At 38.6% G+C, this 26,524-nt stretch overlaps 1 protein-coding gene across 1 annotated transcript in view; it reads right to left on the bottom strand.

Annotated features, from left to right (window-relative positions):
* The window catches only part of IPMK (inositol polyphosphate multikinase), a 79,982-nt gene that overhangs the window by 13,116 nt on the left and 40,342 nt on the right, over window positions 1-26,524 (bottom strand). Inside the window, exons 3-4 of the mRNA XM_074958997.1 lie at window positions 19,968-20,064; window positions 11,381-11,553 (exon numbers count right to left, since the gene is read on the bottom strand). Of these exons, the coding sequence (XP_074815098.1) occupies window positions 11,381-11,553; window positions 19,968-20,064 (270 nt within the window). The remainder of the gene's footprint in view (window positions 1-11,380; window positions 11,554-19,967; window positions 20,065-26,524) is intronic.

Genomic DNA, 26,524 nt, shown 5'->3' with positions numbered 1-26,524 from the left:
AGTCTAATGGTGAAGAAGATGCCATGGTCTCTTTTCCCCATCGCGGCTGTGTTTTCTGGAATGTGAATTGTTCTGTTCCCTGTCATCTCCTCCCCCGGCTGTCTTGATGATCCTGTTTACCACTTATATATACACACTGGGGGTAAACACACATTCCTTTGTTTAGGATAGATGAGTTTAACAACTTTTGCGTAGGCAGGGCTGTCTGGTTTAGAACATGTGCTAAGGACATCATACAAAGGCGGGGGAGGAGTTCATAATTTTACATATGTTGTAACATATTTCACCATGATATTATTGAACAACAAGTTAATAGTTTTCAAGTGATACCTCACAATGCATATGTTGTACAAATATCATTACAACAGCATGTAGGGTGTGAATACAAGGGTGCTTTGGATAACAGTTATGTAGATGGTCTATCACTCACTGGAGTTGGGTGCAAACTTTTTATTCCACGATGCCCATGACAGCCTGTTTTTGATACAACCATTTCCATGGGTTTTAAAGGACAAGGGAGTCACCACACAGTTACTGTCCAACACTAGTCAGAAAGAGTTACCTGGTAACTATTTAGGGTATTGATTTACACAGTATTCCTACAGTTCAAAAGAAAAGAACAGTCAGGTCCGGTGAATGGATATTTTAGCATTTTAATGTACCAGAGTGTTACAGTTACTAATATATTTCTCAACCTTCCTGTACACTAATACAAATACGGTGAGGCTACCCAAGTTACAAATGGATTTAGCTGTAATTCCTCCACTATATCTTTTTTAAAAAACTACATTTAAAGAATGTCTAGTAGAAAGAAATATATATAAAATTATAGTTAGGAATTTTGTTTCCAATATCTAAGGACAGTTAACCATAAAGATGGTACTCAATTCTATTCAAAAACAACTTTTCTGGATTCAATATAAATGACTTACTGGAGCGGTCTAAAAAAGTCTGACATCTCAAATACAACAATTCCTTTTCTGATAATCAGTGGAGTTGAAACCCAGGATCTGATAGGAATACGCCATTATACCCCCTTCCTACCCTTACTCAATCATTACCTTGTGCCAAACAACAGTAATAGTTGCATTGTTACAGCTGCATTCCTCTCTGTAACCAACTCCTTCTCCATACCCAGCACAATTAATTAAAACAACCTGACTTCTTGTTCAACCATGTTTTCTTCCCACTCAGATGTTGTTAACAAGACTCCCTTCCCCAAATGTATTTGCCTCTGGACCAAACTGTTTCAACCCAGGTGTTGCAACCAACAGCACTAGTTCATTTCTGACAAATATATTAGCCAAGCATTTGACAAGCCAAACTGTGACCTTCTTCATAATGCAAAAAGAGATTGCATAGGAAAGATCTCTATCCACCCTCCTCTTTTCAACTATACTTCACTGACTGCAAGGAGTATGCCCACCTGATTTCCATTCAACATCCCAGGGGAAGGTAAAAATCTAAAAGGTCCCTGCCAAAATCCCCTAAAAGAAAATTCGTTTCTTCAAAGTTAGCTGCCATTTTTGCGCTATGCATGTGACCAAGAATCACTGCAAGTATCTGATCCCACTAGACCCCAAACAAAGACCATGCATCTGGTTCTTTGTGGACAGATCTGTGAACCAATGAGAAGCCCCAAGTTAATGGGTTTCCACATGGGCAGACCCAGATGCACAACTGGGGCCCAGTACACCAGTCTCTTTTTAAACAGATGTTAGTAATGTGGATTCTACAAGAGAAGGAGACAAAGAAATTCAGATAATGATTAACTTCCAAAGAAAACCCTCCCCATATGAACTTAACCAGGACTTTGTTCTTGTTTCCAGGCGTGTCAATGTGTTATCTTATTTCTGTTTAGTTCAAACAGATCCTTATGTGTGAGAGATCTTTTTAAGTAGTTTTAGTTAACATTACATATTTGATTTAATGTAAATCTCAAATTCAAAAGAAAAGGTGGATCCAATATTCTCCTTTTAAAATGTTTAATATATTAATAAAATGACTGGGTTGAAAATTTGCAACTCCAACTTCAGATATTAAGTTGTAAAACTGATTTACAGAACTCAAGGCAAATATTACATTATATTAGTTATAGTAATCCAGTATTGATTTTCAGGGCAAGACAGTGAAATGTACAAACTGTTGAAAATCATAATCTATGGTTGACCTCTCCCCCCATCCTCTACAGACCTTCATCTAAATATTTATCAAATAGAGTACTATTTTGGTTTCATAAATATCTAGATTAAATATTTTTCAGACTTCTTGAACATCTGTCAAAAATTAGTTTTATAAATGTGTAAATTAAGCTTCATTACTGATTCTGAAAACATTTAAAGGATGATCACTTATTATTCAGGAGTGCTTTTACATATAAATATATTTTATAAAATATAAATATATATTTTATTACAATTATACATACAGCTTTTGCTTACATAAAGGTCTCTCTGCTCTTACAGCAAGAATCTTAAATATTAATAGCCTGCCTGCTCACAAGATTGGAAAAGCCGAGCAGAAAGGAGCGTGTGACATGATGAAACACAGCAAGCAAACGAATATTGAGACATATCTTCTTTTGATGCAAATCAATATAGTTCCATTATACCAGCAGAGGACCTGGGCCCCTAAGGTTTGACAAGCACTTCTTATTTTTTTTTATTTGGGCGGGGGGGAAGCCGGGGGATTAAGTATTTGAAAAACCTCTAGGAACTCTTTTTTATTCTCTCATTCTAATACCCTTAATCTCTAGTAATGGCTGGTATTGTATAGTTATTGACAAGGACTGTAAATTCACTTTGAAATGTTGACATATGTTTTATTTTTTTTTGCACTGACACGATTAAGGTACAAAATCTCACTGCTGCTGAGTGAGAAAGTCACAAAGACACAAAGTGTACAGTTTGTTCTCTGGTTTATAAACAGTAGTTCTGGTTTATGTGCACACTGGTTTAAGAGAACAGCTCTGAGTAAGCATACAATTAATTAAGTGAAGAGACAGTTTGAATATACAGTTTTAACTCATTCCTTGAGTAAGTAACAAAGAACGCTTCAGTACCAAGTTATGGACTCAGAACAGAGTTCTGTGAACTAGTTCTGTGAAAAAGCAGAATTAATTGAGGATTCCTATGAAATATCTCAAAATGTTTTCTGTATGATCTGCAGTCCAAAACATTATTCCACAGAGTAGCTAAGCTTTCAAGAGCAGTTAAGACATTCATGCTGTACCATAACCTTTCAATAAATGGGGGGGAGTGCAGTCTCTTTGCCTCATGCATTATTTTTTATATTATTGTAGCACATAGGAATCCCACTCAATGATCAAAGCCCTGTTGGACAGACAATAATGACAACAGTCCCTGACCTAGAGAAACTAGAAGTACATATTTTTAACAGCCAGGACAATTAACCTTTGGAACTTTTAACAGGCAATGTAGTGGATTACCCAACACTCAGAACCTTTAATCAAGAAGAGATGTCTTTCTAAAAAAATCTCTTTTAGTTCAACCACAATTTATTGGGCTGACTTTTTGGAATTACTGTATCAAATTCTGTGGCCTACATTCTGCCAGACATCAGACTAGACAAATGATCATAGTGGTCCTTCAGACCTTAAAATCTATGATTTACAATCTAGATGTTAGATAGGAAATTACAGGTGAGCAACACAAACAAATAGGGAGAAGATGGGAGGACAAGGGAACTAACTGAACAGTTTTGCAGAAAATCAAAATCTTAGCTTGTCGCTTGCCATAATCAATCATCTTGGATTTGACTTCCAGTAAGTTTCTCTGAGTTTTAGTCTCAGAAATTTAGACTCATGAGTATGTAGGATAATGTGACCTGTTACGGTTTTCACCACATTTAGTGTCAAAAGAGTATGAAAAGTGAGTGCAAGATTTTTCAACAGCTACATTACTAGTCTCCCTTTATTGTCTCACAGATTTTGCTACAGCGTATTAGATACAATGAGGTCTACAATCACCTCTGGAGATAGCTTTCAACAATGAAAGAAATGGTTTCAGTTCAACTCAGTCAAGATAATTAACAAGGATATCTGGGTCATGGAAACTTTCCATATGCTGGAAAGAAAAGCCATGAAAATAGCTCTAATGATATGTGCCTGCTTTACTCTGTGTGCTAACTGTATTAACTTCTATTAACAGAGGAGAGATTATACTTGTGAAGATTAATTTACTGCCCTATGCTTTAAAGACAATTTCATTAGCACTAAGGACTACATGTTTTGAGTGCAATATTATGGATGAAAATTTAATTCCACTGAAGTCAAGAAATTCAAAGTTATGGATCCTAAAATCAAACACTTCCCCTGTCACAGGGTGACACTGGCTCTTTAAGAGGGAGCAAAGCCAGTGTACCTGGGACAGGTCCGCTAACACCAGCTGAACTTACAAGGAGGAACCTGCGCTTAGAGTGAGGGAGACCCAGTGACTCGGAGCTAGGAAGCAGGACTGCCAGAGTCCCCTGGGAGGGGAGTCAGTGACAGCCTGAGAAGTAAAGGTGAAAATCCCTTGAGAGTTATAGCCCAGGATGAGCTGAAGAACTATTTGTTTGTTTTGCTTAAGTTTGGGGCAACTAAACTGCCTAAAAGAGACTGTTGTTGTGTTAATATGTCTTTGCAAGCTGTATGTGGCCTGCTTTGTTACACCTCCACTCTACCTGCATTTATGCAGTATTTTGTACTGTTGTATATGCTGTTAAAACCTATTTCTTATACCGCATAGGTGGGTGCCAAGTTTTGTTTCCTACACCATATTTTACATTTCTAAACTTGTGTTAAATTCTCTTTGCTTTAAAGTTGGTTGTTTTTCAATCAATTTCCTTTTTTAAAAACAAAAACCCCTAATCCCACGCTGAACTACATACAATTTTATCCATGTTCAACATGAGACTATGACTATCTGGAGTATAATCTTTAGGTTCACTGAAGTGAATATACATTCAAAATCTATTGTTCACATACCTCAGACATTAACATGTGTGCACATTTAGTGGAATGCCTGTTCATTGAAATAAAATGCACCCGTGTTTAGTATATTGAAAACACCGCCAGAAATATTCTGATAGAACAATAGGTTTACTTTACAAAGCACTTGCTTCCTTTCATAAGCGTGTTTTAGGACAAACCTTATTAAAACAGAGCGATTGTCTCATGGACTCTCTCCACCCATCCTCCAATTCATAACAACCCTGTATCAACTCAAGCAATATCTTAGATGGGAAGATAATAATAGGTAAAATATTTTATGTATTTTTAGCTGTCGTTAGTGCTATTGTAAGTGGTTTGTGCTTTTTGAACGGTTAATCACAATTTCTACTTTTACTTTTTATTTTACTTGTTCACCGATCTGTTCTCTCTGCTGGAAACAAGGAAACCTAGTACCTTGAGGGCAGTCTGATCTCTCATAGGCTACCAGCAAGTGAACTGCAGATTACACTTTGGGAACCTGTGCTATATAACATGCTCTAAGACAGGGGTTCCCAAACCTTTTTCCCCTGAGGCCCAGCTGTGCAGTTGCAATAGGCACTGCAGCCCACTATTAACACTTCTTGACGAAAATTATTAATTACATACATATAAACTGTAAATAAATGTATATGTTTCCTTTTCATTTTAATGTAAACAATTGTAATGACAGAAATCCCTAGCAATACAGTACAGACCCGTTTACGCGCGCATGTCAGAAGTCAAGCCATCGCGACCACGTGTTAACAGACCCCGGGTTAAGAGAGCCATGCTGAAAAAAGTGTCTATGATTCACTTAGGAAAAAAACGCCGTTATTTTCTGCTCTTTCTGGCTCGCATTTTTTTCTCTTTCTTTCTTATGAAGTTTGTCACTCGCCGCAGATGAATGATTGATATTTTCCGCATTTTGCTCCTCCATAAATCTTACAGTAGTTTCTCCAGCACTAAGGCCTTCTGTAAGCGAAATTTTGACTTTTTCAACGACATCCTCGCCATCACTTTTGCAGTCCGACATAGCCTTGCAGACCGTTAATATTTCTTCCTCGGACAGAAATTCTGAAGTTGGGCAATCTTCATCCATCTCCAGCCACTCGGTAATGATTTCTGGCGATATATCCAAACTAAAATCTTTTATCATTTGAAAGAGAAGTTTACCTTTATTGTGCGTTTGTAGGATGTCTTCTTTCGAAAATCCTTCAAAGTCTGGCCACTGCTGGAGTTTTCTGAATCTGAGCAGTCTTTGGCAGAGAAGGCATCACCGAGAGCCAGCAGTTTTCAATGGACTTTTGTTTTACTCCGTCCCAAGCTTTTTTAACTAAATAAATAATTTCTTTCATGTTTAACTGTTTCAGGAATTTGGAAATGCCTGAAGACGTGCATGACACAATTGCCGAAATCAGCTCCCATCGATAATTGTTTTTAAAATTCTGAATAATGTCCTGGTCTAAAGGTTGAATTTTTGATGTTGTGTTGAATGGTAGGTATAGCACTCGAATTTTTCGATTGCTTGATACCAGTGGTTCGGCTGGAGGATGGGCTGAACAATTGTCAAGTAGCAAAAGTGCTTTGGCTTCGAGTTTCTTCGACAGCAGATGCTTACGAACAGCTGGAATAAATCTGTTGTGGAACCAGTCATCGAAAATGCGTCTCGTCATCCAAGCATTTTTGCGGTTAGCGTATATTACTGGCAGTTTGGCTCTACTGAGGTGATTAAATCCCTTGCTGGCTTGCAATGATTCATCCCCCCTTACATATCCAAATTTTGTTGCTTGGGCTTGAAGAATTGGCCCACTTGGCGGCATTCCTTTCAGCCTTTCCTGAGCAAACCAAGTGCACATGGCTTTGTCTATTATGGGTTTTGCTGAATACCGCACACGTTTTCGCTTAAGCCCCACAGTGGAATCGATATTTTGTACAAAGCCATTCAGTTTAGATTCAGTTTTTAGCCGTCCTCGGAAAGTAGATTCAGCAATCCCAATATCTTTTGAAACTTTGGCCTGGGTTTCTCCGCTATTTACTCAATCTATTGCAGCTATCTTTTCTTCTACAGTGTAGGAACACTGACGCTTGCCCTCTGCCATTATATTCGGCCTACAGTTAAAATTTTCTAATGTAGTGTATATAACTGCTATATATTATATATCTCTCTAGCGTGACAATGACTAAGCGTGTGTGATATGGCTTTACCAATATCGGTAAAGACATACAACAACAACAAAACTCTACATCCACACTTCCTGTCGATTTCTATGTCAGTGAGTTAGTGAGCAAATCTGTAGCATAGCAAGTTCCTGTACTGCGTGTTAATGAGTCTCGTGTGTTAAATAAGTAGCACTGGGAGGCATGGCGCTACCGCGCATTAAGTGGATCCACGCGTAAACGGGTCTGTACTGTATGCACTAAAAGAAAAGCTTCAAGATCTTTGAAACCGAACAGTTTTAGTAAAACTACAGTTGGGAAAAAAAAATTTTGATAGCAAAATGTCATGTTCACACAGGGAAAAAACACTGTATAAATGTATAAAACTGAATAAGCAACACAACGTTAACAAAATTGTTTAAAATACATGGTGTTATTTTTTGATTTTAAAACAAAATAGTTGTCCAACTTTGAACACTATATTGTGTTTCAATTTTTTTTAGTGTAAAATCTGAATTTCTGTGCTGTGGAAGTAAAGACCCAACTTACTCTCTACTAATAAAAAAGAATCAAATATTGTAACTAAAAATACAAAGTAAGTTAACACAACACAGTGAGGCTCATCCGATCCACTAAAGGAGAATCCAAACTTCAAGTATTTGTACTCCTTTTCTTACCACTTCATTCATTCATTCAGCTGGCTCATTTCATGCAGCTGTAGATGGTCCAGGACTTTCGTTATCTTCTCCAACAGTGCACTCTTCTCATTTTAAAAAATTAGTAAATCCATGTCAGACTGAAATACTGTTTGCCATTTTGTAGTTTAGGGTAAAAAGCATTAGAGATGTAGGAATTATCTTCAAAACAATTGTTATACACCCAGGAATTTTAGCATTAAGGTTAAACTTTAATGAAGCACGAACAAGTTAAAGGTATGAAAAGATTCAGTTACGATACTTAAGCAACTTGAAAGCCTTCAAAAGCCCTTCAGTTTTTGATGCTTGCTGGTGAAGGGCTTTGGACCCTTTGGCTTTTGATGCTGCTTAAGCAGACAGCTCTGGGCAGATGGTACAAGGCTGCTTTGAGTCCAGTCCTCAACATGAAACCCACCTTGCAAAGCACAGCCTCTCCTTGCTCTCCCTTGACAGAGGGACCTGAAGAGAGATACACAGGCTCAAGAGAACAAAGCAGCCACTATCTCCATTGCCTTCCGCAGTGAGCCCTGCACAAGCTCCCCATACAAGAGGTCTCAAGTTTAAGGCAGGTCCTCAAGCTCTCTCTCTCTCTCTCTCTGTCTAGACTTCTTGGTGGAACCCTGTAGCCAAGAAGCAGTGTAGGCCTCCATCCCAGATGAAGCAGCTCTTGCCACCATCTCACCAATATCAAAAGTCACTTTTACCTGTTGCCAGGTCAGGTCTACATCTTCATGGACTAACTATGTAAGCTTCTGGTGTTTCATATGGGTAAGAAAATCAGCCCTTTTCAAATTAACCCCAGCACATTGTCTCAGAATTCTGAGGCACAATGCTAGGAATGCAGATGGTCTTTGTTCTAACCATGGCTCCTGGGAGGACACTTTGTGCACAAATTAAATGCATTCACTTCTGAACTTGTGATTAAATTCAACTAAACATTAAGCCAAAAAAAGAAAGAAAAAAAATCTACATTTGCTGCCCCCATTCAATTAAATACATTATTTTATATATATATAAAAATAAATAAAACCCCATTGTCTATTTACATACTGTGCCTTTATTAAGACTCCAGAAAAAACATTTATCTTAATTTTCATTTTTACATTCTATACCAGCTCAGAATTAGCTGAGGCAGCAGAAATCTCAGATCAAATATTATTTTTCCCCAACAGACCTCAGAAAAACTATTCCAAAGATCTCTCTCTTAAAACAGTAATGGGACATCACTCAACAAGATAAAGTAGAACCTCACTAATTAGCAAGTACCAGAGTGTAAAGAAAAACAATGAGAAAACAAAATGAAGGACACATGAGTAACTCTTTATCTACTATAAATACAGACAGAAAATGCCTACCAAATTGAAGTGTGTAGTAAATTCATAACAAAATAAAGTCTTTCTGAAAAGGATAATCTTGTTAACAGGCTTCTACAAAACATGTTAATCCATGTACAAAATTACTGTTTACAGAAGATTAGAGATGATCTAAGTAGTCCATGAGATAGTTCTTCAAATGAAAAGGAGCTCCCTATTGCCCTCTAGGCTATAAAGCTTAGTTTTTAATGCACTCAAACATCACGATCTGGTTTATAGATTTGAGAGCAAAATCTTTATGTGCTTAATGATCCGGCATAAGCAGCTTAACACTTCAGTATAAAGGGAAGTTATGCAAGATTGTTACAAGTACGTTTTCCAGGGTTAGTAATAATACAAGTAAAAAAAGTCTTGTTTTAGACCTGGAGTAAGACGGACAAGGACAAGAAAAAAGATGCAATAGTTCAGCTCAGATGTTCTAAAGGTCCGTAATCTTCTCTGCCTGCCCCTCTCAGGTCTCATATGTGCATTACCTGGAATGTCTATTTAGATACAAGCGTACAAATGCTTGAGAAGGTGATGTTTGAAAAGTCTGCTTCTGAGGGAGAACACACTCAGTGCAGTGCTCAAGAAACTAGTCAAATTTTTTGTATTTGCATTTTACCTGTTCTCCTTTAGACATGTTGTTTCCCTCAACCTATTAAAGCATAAGCATATGCACACACAAGAAACTAAGTAAATCAAGATTTCAGATTAGGAGACTGTATAGCTCATGACTAGGTTATCGAAGAACAAGTCTCAAAGTGCTTCTCGGTCCCCAACATAATTAATGAGGAAGCTGCAGCATGGTCTATATTCCTCCCCCCCCCGGGAGTAATTCTTTGATTTTACACCAAGTGTCAGTTCACTGAAACGTAAAATCCTGTCCGACTCAAGCGAAATCTAGATCAACACCAAAAGATGACCATGCGGAAAGACTGAAGCATCTAGCTGTTCAAAATGACCCCATACTGGCAAAAACAAGCAAACATATTCATAAGCAAAATCCCTGTCAATTATTTTACTTTATGAAACTCTGTCACCGCTCAATAATTAGTGCAAAAGTGGTTGGAAAGTGCGTTAGCAATATAAAGAAATATTATTTATAGAAACAGAAAAAAAAGACATCATGGAAGAGATGGGGAAAAGAAATTTTGTATTTGAAACAATCATGAAGATTATGCTGGACAGGCTGAATGCAAGAAAAGGTCAATCATGATGTTGTTGAGCACTGCCTTTACTGTAGAAATGAACATGTGTCTCTTCGCATTATGTTGGTCAATATCTTCATGAACTGAAGTCCAATGATGCCAAAAAACCTTAACTTTGTGCACTGTTAGTTGTAAACACTGAAGTACCATAATTATAAACAAAAAACTTTAAAAAAAAATAGGACTGTAAATGTATGTGTGCCTCTGTCTCCACATACCACAAATTTCTTTGAAACTTCAACATCAAATTTCTTTTAATCTCAAAAAAAATATATAACATCTATTTCTATTTAATACCTTAGGCTCTGATCCTTGCAAACATTTAGGTATGTGCTTAACTGTACACGAGTAGACCCTATCCCAACATTAATTGGGCTACTCACATAAGGAGAGAGTTAAGCAAATGTAGGTATTTGCAGAACTGGAGCCCTTGTCTTGAAAGCAAAGCCAAAAGCTGCTTTAATATGTATACTGCTGACAAGATGTCCCATAACATCATTCTATTTGTAAATATTTTTAATATACCAAATAATACAAACACATTAAAATGTGGGCTTATTATTATACAAAGTAACTAATATATTCTTTATAATTTTTTCTAAAAAAAGGAAAATTTGCTTTGATAATCCCCTACATTTATATGATGACAAGTGAAAATAAATCTTTGGGGCAAAACTAAATTCAATTTTAAAAAGACCCAATTTCTAAACTTGACATTTCTGTACCATATGTATTTATATGTTCAGTTTAGGGTTAGAATCTTGGAAGGGACGTTGCACAGTTAAACACTTTTTTTTAAAACATGAGCTGTGTTTTTAAATATATTTTACGTGACATATCAATATTTGTGAATTTACTCAGATAACATTTTAATGACATAGGAGGGACAGAAGTGTGTTATTTACTAGAAAACTATTGATTAAATCTTGTTAACTCTTGGCAATAGACCAGGGCATAAACTTAATTTGAATACAACAAAAGATTAGGTCTTACCCTCATGCCTAGCACCAAGAACCCAATTTCTTCCATTAGTGGGTACTTGCTGACCTGTTGTTGAATCTTCTCAGCTGAAGCATATGGATCATAACTTTTCTGGCCTATTTTCACATCCATTATACACGGCTTATCAAACTTACGGGTCACATCTTCCAGTTTTAGGTATAGATCTGTTAAAAAGACAACTCGGTTAACATTAGGATAACACAAAGCACTTTATTATACAAGTTATGCCTGAATCAGTGTGGGAAAAAAACAAAGCATACTTTAGATGTTAAGTTTAGGTGTTAGAATAGGAAGGACAAATCTGTACCAGTGAATATAAAAACAAAACAAAAAAAAACAAAAACCACTAGCATGATACACTACAAATTCTGTTGCAATTAAGTCGCAAAAGATAGCCACAAAGCTTCCTGCCTCCACATACTAATTACAACAGCCTATCCGGTACTGAATCAGATTCCAATTCATTGCTGAAAAAGAATTCAGGAGTTTGATTCACCGTAAGTCTTTAATAAAAATTTAAAGTAAGTACCAATGATCAAATTAAGTATTATTTTTAAACATGAGACAAGTGGAATTAAAATCAATGGAAACTGTGGTTTTACAAGGAAAGGGCATATCTCATATCCTTACCATAGCACGGTAAAAATTCTCCGCCCACTTCTCTCATCAGTTTGACCATCCTAGTTCAAGACAGACGTTTCCATCTGTACTTAGCAACAAAGCATTTTGGCCCAGTGTGTGCAATAAAATCTTTAACTGAAACAGAACAGAAACTTCCAAACTGTTTACAACCGCATAAGTCTTTTGGATAGAAACACATTCAAGATGTTATATCAAGTCTGTACGTCTATCCAACCAGAAATGCTCTCTGTTGGCATTTTCAGACATGCTTATGTGTGATCCTATCTCCACTTTTCACATGGATCAGATACAATATTGTAGGTTAGAAAGCCTTTAGGGTCAGCTTGAGTATGGAGCATTGTATTTGCTATGTCACCCCAGGAGTGAGGAGAAGGAAATGCAACTCAAACCTAATTGCCTTCTATGACGAGATAACTGGCTCTGTGGATGAGGGGAAAGCAGTGGACGTGTTATTCCTTGACTTTAGCAAAGCTTTTGATACCGTCTCCCACAGTATTCTTGCTAGCAAGTTAAAGAAGTATGGGCTGGATGAATGGACTGTAAGGTGGATAGAAAGCTGGCTAGATCATCGGGCTCAATAGGTAGTGAACAATGGCTCCATGTCTAGTTGGCAGCCGGCATCAAGAGGAGTGCCCCAAGGGTCGGTCCTGGGGCTGGTTTTGTCCAATATCTTCATTAATGGTCTGGAGAATGGAGCGGATTGCACCCTCAGCAAGTTTGCAGATGACACTATACTGGGAGGAGTGGTAGATACACTGGAGGGTAGGGATAGGATACAGAGGGACCTAGACAAATTACAGGATTGGACCATAAGAAATCATCATAAGAGTCCTGCACTTAGGACGGCAGAATCCCATGCACTGCTACAGACTAGGGACCGAGTGGCTAGGCAGCAGTTCTGTAGAAAAGGACCTACGGGTTATAGTGGATGAGAAGCTGGATAAGAGTCAACAGTGTGTTCTTGTTGCCAAGAAGGCTGAAGGCATTTTGGGCTGTATAAGTAGGAGCATTGCCAGCAGATCAAGGGACGTGATCATTCCCCTCTATTGGGTATTGGTGAGGCCTCATCTGGAGTACTGTGTCCAGTTTTGGCCCCACACTACAAGAAGGATGTGGAAAAATCGGAAAGAGTCCGGTGGAAGGCAATAAAAATGATTAGGGGGCACATGACTTATGAGGAGAGGCTCAAGGAACTGGGATTATTTAGTCTGCAGAAGAGAAGAATGAGGGGATATTTGATAGCTGCTTTCAACTACCTGAAAGGGGGTTCCAAAGAGGATGGATCTAGACTATTCTCAATGGTAGCAGATGACAGAAGGAGGAGTAATGGTCTCAAGTTGCAGTGGGGGAGGTTTAGGTTGGATATTTGGAAAAACTTTTTCACTAGGAGGGTGGTGAAGCACTGGAATGGGTTACCTAGGGAGGTGGTGGAATCTCATTCCTTTGAGGTTTTTAGGGTCAGGCTTCACAAAGCCCTGGCTGGGATGATTTAGTTGGGGATTGGTCCTGCTTTGAGCAGGGGGTTGGACTAGATGACCTTCTGAGGTCCCTTCCAACCCTGATATTCTCGGATTCTATTACAATTCCTTCCCTGAAGCAGAAAGAGCCTGCAAGAGATAAGGGTGCATTTTATCAGCTTATTTCCCACCCCTTGGCTACCAAACAGCTATGCTCCCCATTCCACATACTTGCTTAGCCTTAATACGGTGGCAGTACTCCATGCAAGATGGGGAGATGACCAGGCTATACAGAAAAGGGATGGAGGAAAAGAGTGCAGAAACATACTGGTGCAGAAACGTTAGCACTAGTCACAAATTAACTTTCAGACAACATAACCCCCATTACACAGGTTTTCAGCATATCTACTGCTGAAACTAAAACACTTTAGGGTCACATTTAGCCCCCTATGGATAAATGCATGCATATTCTTTTCTCCCAGAGGTCATCAGATTTGTATGCTCTCTCATATGCTGGACACTGATCCCCTATTTAGCCAATTTTGAACTTATAAGCCATACCTGACCATGAGGGGAAAAAAATTTCCCACCTTTAGAGACCATCATTTCATTCATTTTACATGACCCCTCTCCAAGCAGCCATGCCAAAATGCACAAGAGTTTCAAAAATACCAGCGTTTGATTAAAGATTTCCTTTTCAAAAAGAAGAATTTTGTAAGTCCTAATAATTCTTCTGCATCAAGTTCAAATTTCTCACCATCTCCTTCAAGATCCTACACAACTTTGTGCCATCTACATTTCTGCTCTCATTTAGCCTCTTGCCATTTTACTCTCATTCCTCCCTTTTTCTTGATCTTTCTCCTCTTTTCCACACCAGTCCAAACAACCTTCTCGTCTTCCTTCAACTCTCATCTTGAAACACACTTATACAGCAAAGTCTTTCAATAATATCATCTTCTAGACATCTCCACTACTTTGAGCATATGCTTTCATCTGTGTATCACAGCAGAGACCTCTACGGTAGCAACTGTCTGAACTGAAGCAGGGACTACATGTTCTGTGTAGGGACAGGTTTGAGCCCCACTATCTGCACTCAATGAATTAAAGGAGAAACGTCCTGTTACAGTTCCAGGATGAACTTTACCTTTGGCCTCTCTTTCACTTCCTCTGTGGGGCACTTCCATCAAGTGACAGGCCTATACCAGCACTTCTCTCGGGGTGGAATCCTGAAATTCACCCCACTTTTGACTGGATCAGCAAGTTACAGCATCCTCCCATGTACCAATCTTATTACCTCAACAGGTACAAATGAGAAGCCTGCTTTAGGCTTCTCTCCAGGAACTGTGAACCAGCTGGTAAGCACAGTGACAGGGAACAGCTTGTTCAAAACCAAGTATGATTTATTTATCCATAGGAACATCACAAGCAGAGATAAGAGGGTTAAAATAACAATACCCCAAATGCATATTGTCTTCTCTAAACCAAGTCTTTCCTTGCCAGCTTAAGTAAGTCCCACTTGACGCAGATACACACAGCAACTAGGGCTGAACAAGACAGGCGGCACCCATGCAACTTCTGCCTCTATGACAGTAGGAATCTCTCTCCAGTCACAGGCTCTCTTTTACCCATTTCAAAGTTCCTTTATTAAGAAGTTCCCACACAAAGTGCTCCTGAGGTTTTGAGCAGGGCTCCTGAACAAGGACAAACTGGTTTATGCATTTCTCCAGAGGAGAAATCCTCCAACCACCTCCATATGAGAAGCAGGCAACTGCATTACAGTCATTGCCAGGGTCCTGAATACCTGGGGAGAGCTCCAGCTGGAATTAACCCTTAGTGTTCCAGAGAGCTAACCACTCAACAACCAGCAAGCCCACAAACACACACACACACACACACACACACACACAACTTCTGTATTTACCTCACATTCACAAAATTAACAGATAATTCCAATGTTCTTCACACATCCATTTCTAACAACCATAGCCTTCTGTAAACAATTCACAAATCTCACACAACACTTCTCCCTCCTAAAAATTTTGCTTTTTTCAAATATAACCTATTTGACAATTGCATTACTTTGTGTTGGGTGTTTAATTGGGCCTAGAGAAATATGAAAATATATAAAAACCCCAAAGCATAAAGTAAGCTATAGAAAAGCTACAGATAACTTCCACAGTTGAAATCAGTTAAGAGTAAAGAGAAGAAGAAAGTCTTGATTTGATAAGTTATAGACACAATGAAAACAGAGCTATTGTCAGGAAAATGGGAACCAGTAATAATACCCAATTCTTAACTTCCTGATCAGAAGTCTCTTTCCTCCAGATCTTTCAGTTACATGAACAGTACTTATAAATGCTGGGGAATAGGTCTTATTTAGTATTCTATATTTTCATACCATAAAATAACTGTGAGTAGAACACTTTATCTCCAAAGTACATGTGTATCAATTTGAAACTTACTTAACCTTGAGACCTATAAAGGGGACTTAAAATATTGTCAGGATAATAATGAACGCTTTTTGAAGTGCAGTTGTGCTCAAGAAAATGTATCAAAAGTGCATTCTCACTCAAGAGATCTGATCTCTTTGTGCATAGACTTTCATAAACCTGATTCACTGACAGCTTTTATTACTTTTAATTTCTATTAGCACTACAGAATCAGCCCTGCTAGAGGAGAGCAAGCTGGTTAAATTCTAGCTTATTCATTAAGAGGAATTGTTAACTACATTCCAACTGCTGAACTTTTACTACTAGCGAAAGTTGCTGCTAACTAAAATGTAGACAAGCTGCATTATTTCTCAAATAATCTAAAGACAATGGGGCACAGCACCAGAACATGAAAGAAAATAAAAAGTGGCTTAAAACTTTGAAAGTGACACAAACATTCAGGAAAAAATGCATTTAATAGTTGTTTGTCCAATGAGGAGGAAAAAAACCCAGAAACTGTCTTAGAAAGCTGTGCAGAGTCTTTCCATTAACTTCAGTCAGCTTTGGACAAAGCTCTTACTGACTTCCAGAACAGACTCAAGCAACCGTGTCATTAGGATTAAGCTCACAAGATGCCAGTTTAAACACAGCAGTTCATCTGACTTAGTGTTTTATGTTTTTATGTTTATCCAGGCACTCTATAACCTGTTTATTGTCCTTGATTTCTTTCCGTGTTTATTCAGTAATATACATGACTTGTTGATTGCCACAAACCAAGTACTTTTTTTCTTTTATTAATACCACGTTCACAAAAGGGGGGCCTCTGAAAGACATTAATGAGATTAGAGGCACAGAGCTAATTTGGCCCTGGTCATTTCTATACTCCCCCTTGGATGCTGAATTGTTCTTGAAGCCTGTATCCTTACTACTTGGTAGCTCAGACTTCCCAGATTTAGCTCATGTTGCTCTTGTCCAGCAGAACTCTCCTATTGCCAAAAATCAGGCTTTTTATGCTTTTACTGGTACTGCAATCCAAGCTTAAATCCTCTCTCCATGTTATACTCTCACAAAATTTGATGCTCATCTGTTTATGTGTTTTCTTTCTGAAATGTTTAATTTTTATCTGTATCCTCTTCAACACCTTAATATGTCAGACCTTTACAATATATCTACTCATATGGTCCCCATAACCATAGCATCTGAGCACCTCACAACCTTCAATGTACATGAATATCATCATATCTCACAGCATCTCTTTCTCCTTGGGGAAAAGAGGAAGCGAGGCACAGAGACAAAGTGACTTCCCCAAGGTCATATAGCAAGTCTGTACCAGAGCAGAGAACTAAACCTAGGTCTCAAGTCCCACATTAGTGCCCTAGCCACTGGATCATCCTTCCTGTCCTATTTAAAAAAAAAAAGCTATGCATATTTTTGAATAGTTTAGAAAGCAAATTTTCAAAACAACAAAGCAAACCATAGCATGTATTGCATATTTAAAAACACAAATTTTCTAAAAAATGTTGTGTAAATCAGTTACTCCCAAGTGTTTCTTCAAATTATACATATAGACGTACACAAAAAGAGAATATATATTAAAAATATCTATAGCTCAAATCTATATCTAAACAAATATCAAAAGAAAACATGAAGGGACTTTGATACCTTAAATCAAAAACCCATGTGGAGAAGAGGATTTCTAAATGTTTAGACTTGCATAATTTTTGTACATGTGCACTGATATTATGAAGGATACATTTCTATAATAAAAGTTAATTCCTTTAGATATTTTTAAGAGGTATACAAACTGAATACATTGTTTTCAGCTGGTGCTTTTAGCAAGATTCGCCCACAGATGCATTAGTATGAACTTGCTTAAGCATTCAGTCGTTGCTGGAAGAAGTAGTGGAAAAATTAGTTGAGGCATCTGATTTGTTTTTCATAACTTACAAAGACATATTTTGAAATAAATGAATGAAGCAGGAGGGAACCTAAGTTGCTATCAGCAACAAAGGAGGAAAATTTTGAAGATAATTCATATTGATCTGCCCTGTTCTTAGTCCAGGTGACGAAAATCAGATCCCAAATGGAAAATGCACTGAATAGTAATAAAGTACTGAAAAGTAAACAAGAGAAACAGCCAGACAGCAATGGCCAGATCCCTAAAACTTTCAGCAGATAATTTAAAATGGATATTTTGGCTTATGCATGCCTTTAGAATCATGTTTTTGTATATTACTAATAATCTTCAATTTCCCACACTCCATGAAATCTAAGTTCAAATCAAATTTGTCTTGCTCCAATTTTACAGCAATTTATTGGGGGTGGGGATTGAGAGAAGACAACTTGTCCATATCCTTTAACTCTATGGCTCACACACACCAGCTTGTTGACTCATGTTAAATCATGATTGGGAAGGCCTAAACAGACTTTCCCTTCAATCTTTGATGGAACATTATATTTAAATAGAGTAGAACACCTGCTCCACCAGTATGGAAATATATGAATGTTAATAAGTGTGTTTATGAACATCAGTCAATGTTTTCTAGTTTTATTTTGTTCTAATTAGTAATAGATTTTATCTAATCTAGCTGGCATCTTCTCCCATTTCACCCAAATATTAATGATTAGCCTTAGACTTCTCATTTCCACCCTTTCCCTGTGAAATAAGTTACCCTATCCTCCCTCTTGGCTATCAACTGTGCCTGCTTAATTCATGGCCCTCACAATAACGTTTTTCTGTCCCTCCCAGGTATTGTCAACAATCTCAATTCTTAACAGTCCTTCTCTTTCCCACTGCAAGTCTATCATTCCCAGCAGCGTGTCTTGATCAATCTTCTCTCCTACCCACCACTCCTTTTCCAATAGAACATTCCTAGAGGTAGTGATGATTTTGGCACTCTCTCTGTACAGTTTATAAATTCTGGTTGATATCATCTAGTTGTTGTTCTGAAAATTTCTTCATTTTTGAATATCTCTATGTGTATATGGATTCCACCTGGGGCTGACAGGGCTCTCTCTCATTTCTGCCAGAGTAGGAACGATAGCCAGTTGTTAGACCTTTACAGTCAGCTATTCAGGTAGAAACACCCGAGGACAATGGGCTAGCTCAAGCCCAGGAAAACCTGCATTCTCCAGTCCCTCAACAAAGGGGCTCATGTTTAGAGAGAGTGGAAAGTTATTGGCAGCAGGAAAAGAGAACCAGGTGTTCATAGCAAGACACAAACTTGAGGGACTCATAGGAGCATTTCAGCAGAAGTGAGGAAAAGAGATGGACATGCTGAAGAAGGGGAGCAGGGGGCTCCATGACTGAGGAGACAAGCCATGTGCTGCAGCAGAAGGACCCTGGACAGCTGCAGAAGGGCTGACTCCATACCAAAGAATGAAGGATAAAAAGGATAGGTACTGTAACAAAGCTCTTTGAGATACTGCCAAAAACAAAAGCAAGAAGGCATTAATGTGAACCAAGGAGGTACCAGGCACTAAAGGAATTACAGTAGAATTACTTTACACAGAATAATTCATAATTGTTAATGGAAAACAAGTTATCCACAGGGAGCATAAGCAACACCTAATAAAGTTATACAAAAAGAGTGCAACTGCTAATTAAAAGGTGGTCAAAGATTTAGATGGGCTTTATAGTGTCCTGTTCCAGAGGTTCTATCTGCCCACGTGGACAATAGATAAGAAAGTGGGGACACTAGTTCATTTCTTAAATATAAAGCAGAAATTTGTATCTTTGTTTCCAGTTACGCACCAGAAAGATCAGAGAAAAAAGTGCAACATATTTACAGTGTTATTCAAATAAAGTTTTAAGGTGTCAGATCTTGGTCTCACTCAGACTCAGGAATATCTGTAGGACAAAATATTTTTCCTACATTAAAAGTTCTTCTTAAACAGGGTACCTATTTAAATGACTGTTATACTGTATGTGATATTATAGGGAATACGATTATGCTATAAAATAGTTACAAAGGTTGGTATTGCCAAACTAATTTCCCAGAAAATTTCTCATCCAGTTTGGACAGCTAGCATAAAATTAAAAAACAATACCGTTAGGTGCAGTAGGTGGTGACCAGCTGCCAAAATATTTTGGCAAATATTTCCGCAGCTCTAGAAGAACACTGTCACAACAGTCAGCAGCATAAACCTGAAACACAAGAGGGGAAATATAACTTTAAATTATGCATTTTATATTTTCAAGAACCAACTACTACCTATAATAGCCTGTATTCTAGAACATTTACAACCACTTTATCGTCTCTTGTAGGTTTTTACATGTAAAGTATATATGAGAAATTCAAGATGTGTAATCTTCCAACATGCAGAACATACATTGATTTTTACTACCCATGGCATACTGTATTAGCTAACTTGAACAACAAAAAAAAAAAAATAGTTAATCTTTTCTCATCAAACTTTAAGTTGTAATTGTTGGTATTAAAAAGCCAGTATAGTACAGACTGAGTTCATTCTTCTATCCGAAATCCTGGATTTTGAAGGATTACTATACATTTTAGCCAATTGTATCAAGCTTAGAATACAGATTCAGTTCTGATTCCCCCCCCCACTTCGCCGCCCCCCCCCAAAACCCCTCAGTACATCCTTTGAATAATTACACAGGCATAACACGTTATTCAGATGCATTTGTTTTCCTCCGCTTTTGTTTTTTTCTAGCATTTGGCAAGAAACAGTTGGAAAAAATTGTTTGGGAATAGTAGCTGCTCTTTATTACATTTCTGCAGTATTAATTTGTCATTCACATAAACTGGAATTTAGAGACTGTCCTATAACTACAACCACTTTTAAATGCTATTGTTGCGAGCAGGGTTCTAAAAAACATTTCCCTGTCCAGTGTGGAATAGAATTTTTTGTCAGAGAACATAGCTGCCAGCAACACAGCAGATAACTTAGAGCAGTTTTACTAGCATAAGTTTTAGACACCCCCCACCCCCAAAAAAAGCATGTCCACACTGAGAAAGGATACAGACCACTGTTAAACACCAAGTCTATACACTTGTAGACAGCAAGGCCCCAAAGCCATTGCAGATGTGGGTCAGTTCCTATCTACGCAGTAGCAACCGTGCTGGAAGACCCCTAGACACAGTGTAGTAGTTACCTACAAATACTAACACATTTTCATTCTGCAACAGACCAAACTGCAATGTTTTAACTGCATTTCCAAACTGTTTACAAAGCTTCTTAAATGCAACTCCCAAACAAACAGAGCCCATTTATGTGCAAAACTAACCCATATAGCCATGGAAGGAGATTTCCTTCTTATAATTGAATCTCCTCCTCAAAACTGAAGATGTTACATGGTAGACTGAACTAAATGATACCACAATGGCTTTAGGATGAAGGTGAACAAAAATATCTAGTTACAATTCCACAAACATCAAGGCAAACCTCAATTGTGACTATTTATGTCAATTCAGGTACATTGGAGCATCAAGCAGCAGGATAATGTTAAAGCTGGTTTAAGCATTTTTGTCTTAGGCTTTGTCTTACCTTCAGTCTAACCTTGAGTTGAGTACTCACAAGTTAGTCATCTTGATTTAGTCTAACTTGACAGAGCACAATTACACTGCAGAACAGTGGTCAAGTTCCACACAGCTGCTATCATGCCCAATGTCTGCACTGGCACTGTATCCAGTTGAGAGAGATTTCTGGGTGCATATCCCATGGTCCATACCACCACAGCTCAATGCACCACTTGACATGTGTGTTCACAGGGCGCTGTGAGAAAACAGTCCGTCCCCTCTGGGAATTGTGGACAGAAACGTTCTAGGCTCAGGAGATCCATTGCCTGGCAGGACGCAAGCTGTTGTGCTTTTACCTGGTTGTGCTCTCAGATATGCAGCCTGCTCATTCCAACAACTAGGACCAACAACTACTAGTTTTTGTGAAGGCAACGTTTCTTTGGCATGCCTCTGTGAAAGCTGCCACCAAGAGACGCCAGCAGACATTTAATAAAGTCGGTTTCCCCAGAGAAGGCAGCGGTGGGGCTTGCTGTTAAAAGCACACCAAGAAGAGATCAGTACCATGCAGCTATGGAGGCATGGACCCAGCTGATGTTCTCTTTCACAGCAAACACACCATCACCCCACTCCCAGGACCAGAGCACAGAGTGGTGGGACTATATGGTGATGGAAATATACAAGCAGCAGTAGGCCCAGAACTTTTGTACGAGGAAAGCAAGATCCCTGGAGATGTGGGGAAAAAAATAAAAATTCGCCTGGACCCTGGAGCACCAAAACACTCAGACGAGAGGCAGTAATGGCCCAGAAGTATGTTGCTATTGACCCGTGGAACCCAGCAACTCCATACAGCTCTATTGTAATCATTTTGGGATTGGCAAATCCATATTTGGCACAGTAGTCGCAGAAATCTGAAAGCAAGTATTGCTCTACAGCAACGTAGGGGGGTTATTCAGAAATAACTATGGGGTTTGAACAGATGGCACTCCCAAACTGTGCAGGTGCAATTGATGACATGCTATACTTATATGCCCACCAACTCAAGCAAGTACATTAACAGGAAGGGCTACTACTTCGTCATTATGCAGGACTACTGTGTCAGATTCATGGGCACCTACATAGGATACACATGGTAGAGTACACAAGGTGAGGGTGTTCTGGAGGCCTGGTCTGCTTCAGTGTAGGTAATACTGGATTCAGACCAAGTGAAAATGATCAGTGGGATGTCCACGTTCATTCTCATTTCAGCCAATCCTACCTACCCTCCGATACCCTGGGTAATGAAGATTTATGATTTCCACTGCCCTGGCAAGAGAGAGTACAATTACACACCAAGCAGGGAAAAGGAAGGTGGCAGAATGTGCTTTTGACAGAAAGGAAGATGGTGCTACTTACAGACTCATTTGGACTGTAGTATATATAATGCCGTACATGGCACAGAGACACGTGTGCTCCACAATACAAGGGGGAATATCTGGCAGTAGAATGGATTAAGGACACCCATTTTTTGGAGTCTTCTTATAAATAGCTACCTAGTGCACCTCTTGATGCTGGCACATGGTCCATTACAACAATAGCCACATGGGATGCCTTGTGCACCCCCATTTGAGCTGTGTGGGAAGTATACGGGTGCTGATGCCAGAATGTGGGCCAGGGGAGTGAAATGTGGTCTTGCAATATTTTTTTATGAAATAAATATGGTGGACCTGTTATTTCTGTTTGATGTATTTATCCACTGGAACTCCAGAACTCAGTATGTGCCTAAGCAAAGCTTTATTAAATGTCAGCATATTTAGGCATCCAGATCCCACGACAAAGTGGAAAGGATGTACAAAATGAAAGAAACAAGTGCAAAACAGCAACAATGGCATGCAAGAGCATAACAGTGCAACACACACTCAAAACATCTGACAGCAAAATAAACTGAAAATCTTGTGCCATGTTATATATGAAAGGAACTGCATGTCCGGATGTGTTCACTTCATCCATATTAAAACTGGAAGAAAATGCAGCAGATAACTGCTGACTGGCTTCGCCCACAACAAGAGAGTTGTCCATAGGTTGGAGGACATGATACAATGGAGACAAAATTATGGGACTGGACATGGCTAAGCAGATTATTTGGGCAGGACAGCTTTGGGCTGAATGGCTCATGATCCTCGAACATCTCAATCACATCCCTCTGAAATGGCACGTCTCACTCCCTTATCTCCTGATCATAAAGAAAATACTCCACCAGCATTTCCCTTTCAGCTTGGAATTGCTTCTTTCTTTGCTTTTCGGCCTTCCCTAGGTCCTCCTGCCAGCACCCAAGCTGTTCCATACTGTTGTTCTGATCACCTGGTGAACTCCTTATGCAACTCCAGCTGCATAGTCTCCTTGCGGATACCCTGAATTGGTAAAAAGCAAGACAAGCTCACTCATGGTTTGCTCTACCTCTCAAGGCATGATGGTTGCCCCATGGTATGGTGTCACTCAGGGTGTTGATGAGGATGTTAATGACTGAGCACATTAACAAGAAAACCCCTAATTTACGAGTGAAATCTCTAATGAAGATAAAGGGCTTGTCTACACTGTGCAGCAATGTGTGCCAGAGGGGCATGATTTGTAAAGCACCCTAATGTGTTGCACTTTAACTGCCCAGAGCAGAACTCGAACTAGGTACTTTTTAATGTTAACATATGCACTTTGCCACACCATGCAAACAAGTCTTTAAACAGGGTTCTACTCTGAAAAACAAAACTCCTACATAACAGCATTGGGAAGTTTTATGTTTGTTGCCTTAGTGACTTCCAAAACAAATCTGTTCAGTTTACATGTAATGAGACTGCTTTCCTCATTGTCAACCTGGACCTGGGTTCTCTTAGCTCACATTGATGGTAAATATTCTACAAATCACACTGAGTAGATAATTCTGTTGACACATGAACCAGAAAAAAAAAAAAAGTTCAGTTACTTGTCCTGCTTTGGTTTTATGGTACTAATAAATATTTTAGCCAATAAAATAAACAGATATGATTCCGAACAGACACAGGGGAACAGCATGTTGAGTTAAAAGATGCCATTTCTACAATTTTTAACATCAGAATCATAGTCGGACTTACTTTTATGATAGTAATATTAATGTCCATGGACTTGGGAAGGTACCAAAAATACACTTCTGTAGATTTAGAACACTAATGCAGTAGGATATCCCAACGTCAAGATCATATAAAAAACAGGGCTTAATCACTCCAAGAATAAGGAAGGTTTCTTAAATAGTCTACTACCCTGTGAAGAAGAGCAGATGTAAAACAGCTGTGTTTTAAAATGGAAAAAAGATCTTACTGTCATGTTAAAGGATGAGTTACTGCTTCAACACCAATGAAATGGAATTAAGAGCATTATGTTAATCAGCCTCCTACAAAGTTGTCTTGATCCCAAAAGCAATTCAATTTTTTTTTTTTAAATCTAGACTAATTTCACTTAATCATAGAATACCACGGTTGGAAGGGACCTCAGGAGGTCATCTAGTCCAACCCCCTGCTCAAAGCAGGACGAATCCCCAATTTTTGCCCCAGATCCCAAATGGCCCCCTCAAGGATTGAACTCACAACCCTGGGTTTAGCAGGCCAAAGCTCAAACCACTGAGCTATCCCTCCCTAGATATCCAGATCGCTTGTTTTTCTTTAAATACAGATCTCAGTATCAGTTTGCATGATTACTTTTTTTTTTTTTTGGAAGGGTGTGGGGGAGAAGTGTATCAACTAAGAACATGTACTGTATTTGGTTAACTGCAAAAAATTGTTCAGGAAGCATTGTTCATTCTCATGCATAAAAGAGAGTAATGCCTGTCCACAAAGAAAGAGCTCAGTAGTAATAATCAGCAGCTAATGGACATCTTCTCCTTTTAATGCATGTACTCCAGTAAGTACGCTGTAATCAGACACACAGTCCAGAATGCTGAATATGAACTGAATAAAGTATCTTGCATATTAATATGAAATTGCATTGTCTAGTTTGTTTTACGACACCCAAGGATATGCAACTAAATTTCACAAGTACAGGAATCAACAAATTCAGTTACGATACCTACAACAATGGTAACTTGGGCTCATACAACAGCATTACAGTTAACACTACATTAAGCAATACATGCTATGCGCACGATAACTACAAAAGTTGGAAACATGGACCATCAATAAGCCTTGCCTGGAACCCAAAGGTTACTGCTTATTCCAAACAAACAATCTTGAGCAAGTACATCACTCATTCACTGTCACAGTCTACACCTTATGTTCACTCCTTTTATAAGACTATGATAAATGTTGTACAAAGCATGCCTTGTGAGGTATCATTTGAAAACTCTAACTAGCTAATCATTACTATCCTGGTACAATGTGTGTGGCAACATGCTATATACAGATAAAAGATTCTACTGTAGAATATTAGAGAGACGTTCCAGGTTTGCAAAAACAGCCACAAACCAATTCCTCAGAAACAGAAGGCAAACAGACCCCTCAGCCAGGTGTCAACAAGATCAATGGATTATGACTGGTCAAGTGGCCACTCTTTGGCAGAAAAAAAGGGTGAGTGAGAATTTTACATCTTGGCAAAGAAACAGCTGGAGGTTCCTGTCGAAACAGACTTTCAGTCTCCTGAAGCTCAGCTGGAGAGGATTTTCAAAGAGAAAAAGAAAGAAGAAAGGGAAACAGATCCCCCAAAAATATCTCTCTTCACAGCATTCACAACACTTAATGGACAAAAGAAGCATCATTGGACTGGGGAGAGATCCTGGCAGAAAGAAATTCAACCAGTAAGACTGCTAGAACATATGATGAGAAAGACCTTTGCTTTGAATTCACTGTAGCTTCTTAAGTTAGATATTAGTTGCGTTTTACTTTTTATTTACTCCTAACCAACTATGCCTCATTACTTGTAGTCCCTTAAAATCTCTCTGTCGTTAATAAACTTGTTTTATTGTTTTATCTAAACCATTGTGCTTGGGATTGAAGTGTCTGAGAAACTCCATTTGAGATAGCAGGATTTGTGCATATCATTTTCTATTAATAAAATGATGGACTTTATATAAGCTTGTGTTGTCCTCGAGAGGGCTGGGCACTACACGATACACATTTCTGGGGGAAAGCC

Source organism: Natator depressus, chromosome 7 (genome assembly GCF_965152275.1).
Source record: "Natator depressus isolate rNatDep1 chromosome 7, rNatDep2.hap1, whole genome shotgun sequence".
Classification (NCBI taxonomy): domain Eukaryota; kingdom Metazoa; phylum Chordata; order Testudines; family Cheloniidae; genus Natator; species Natator depressus.
This window is presented reverse-complemented; position numbering and strand designations above follow the sequence as displayed.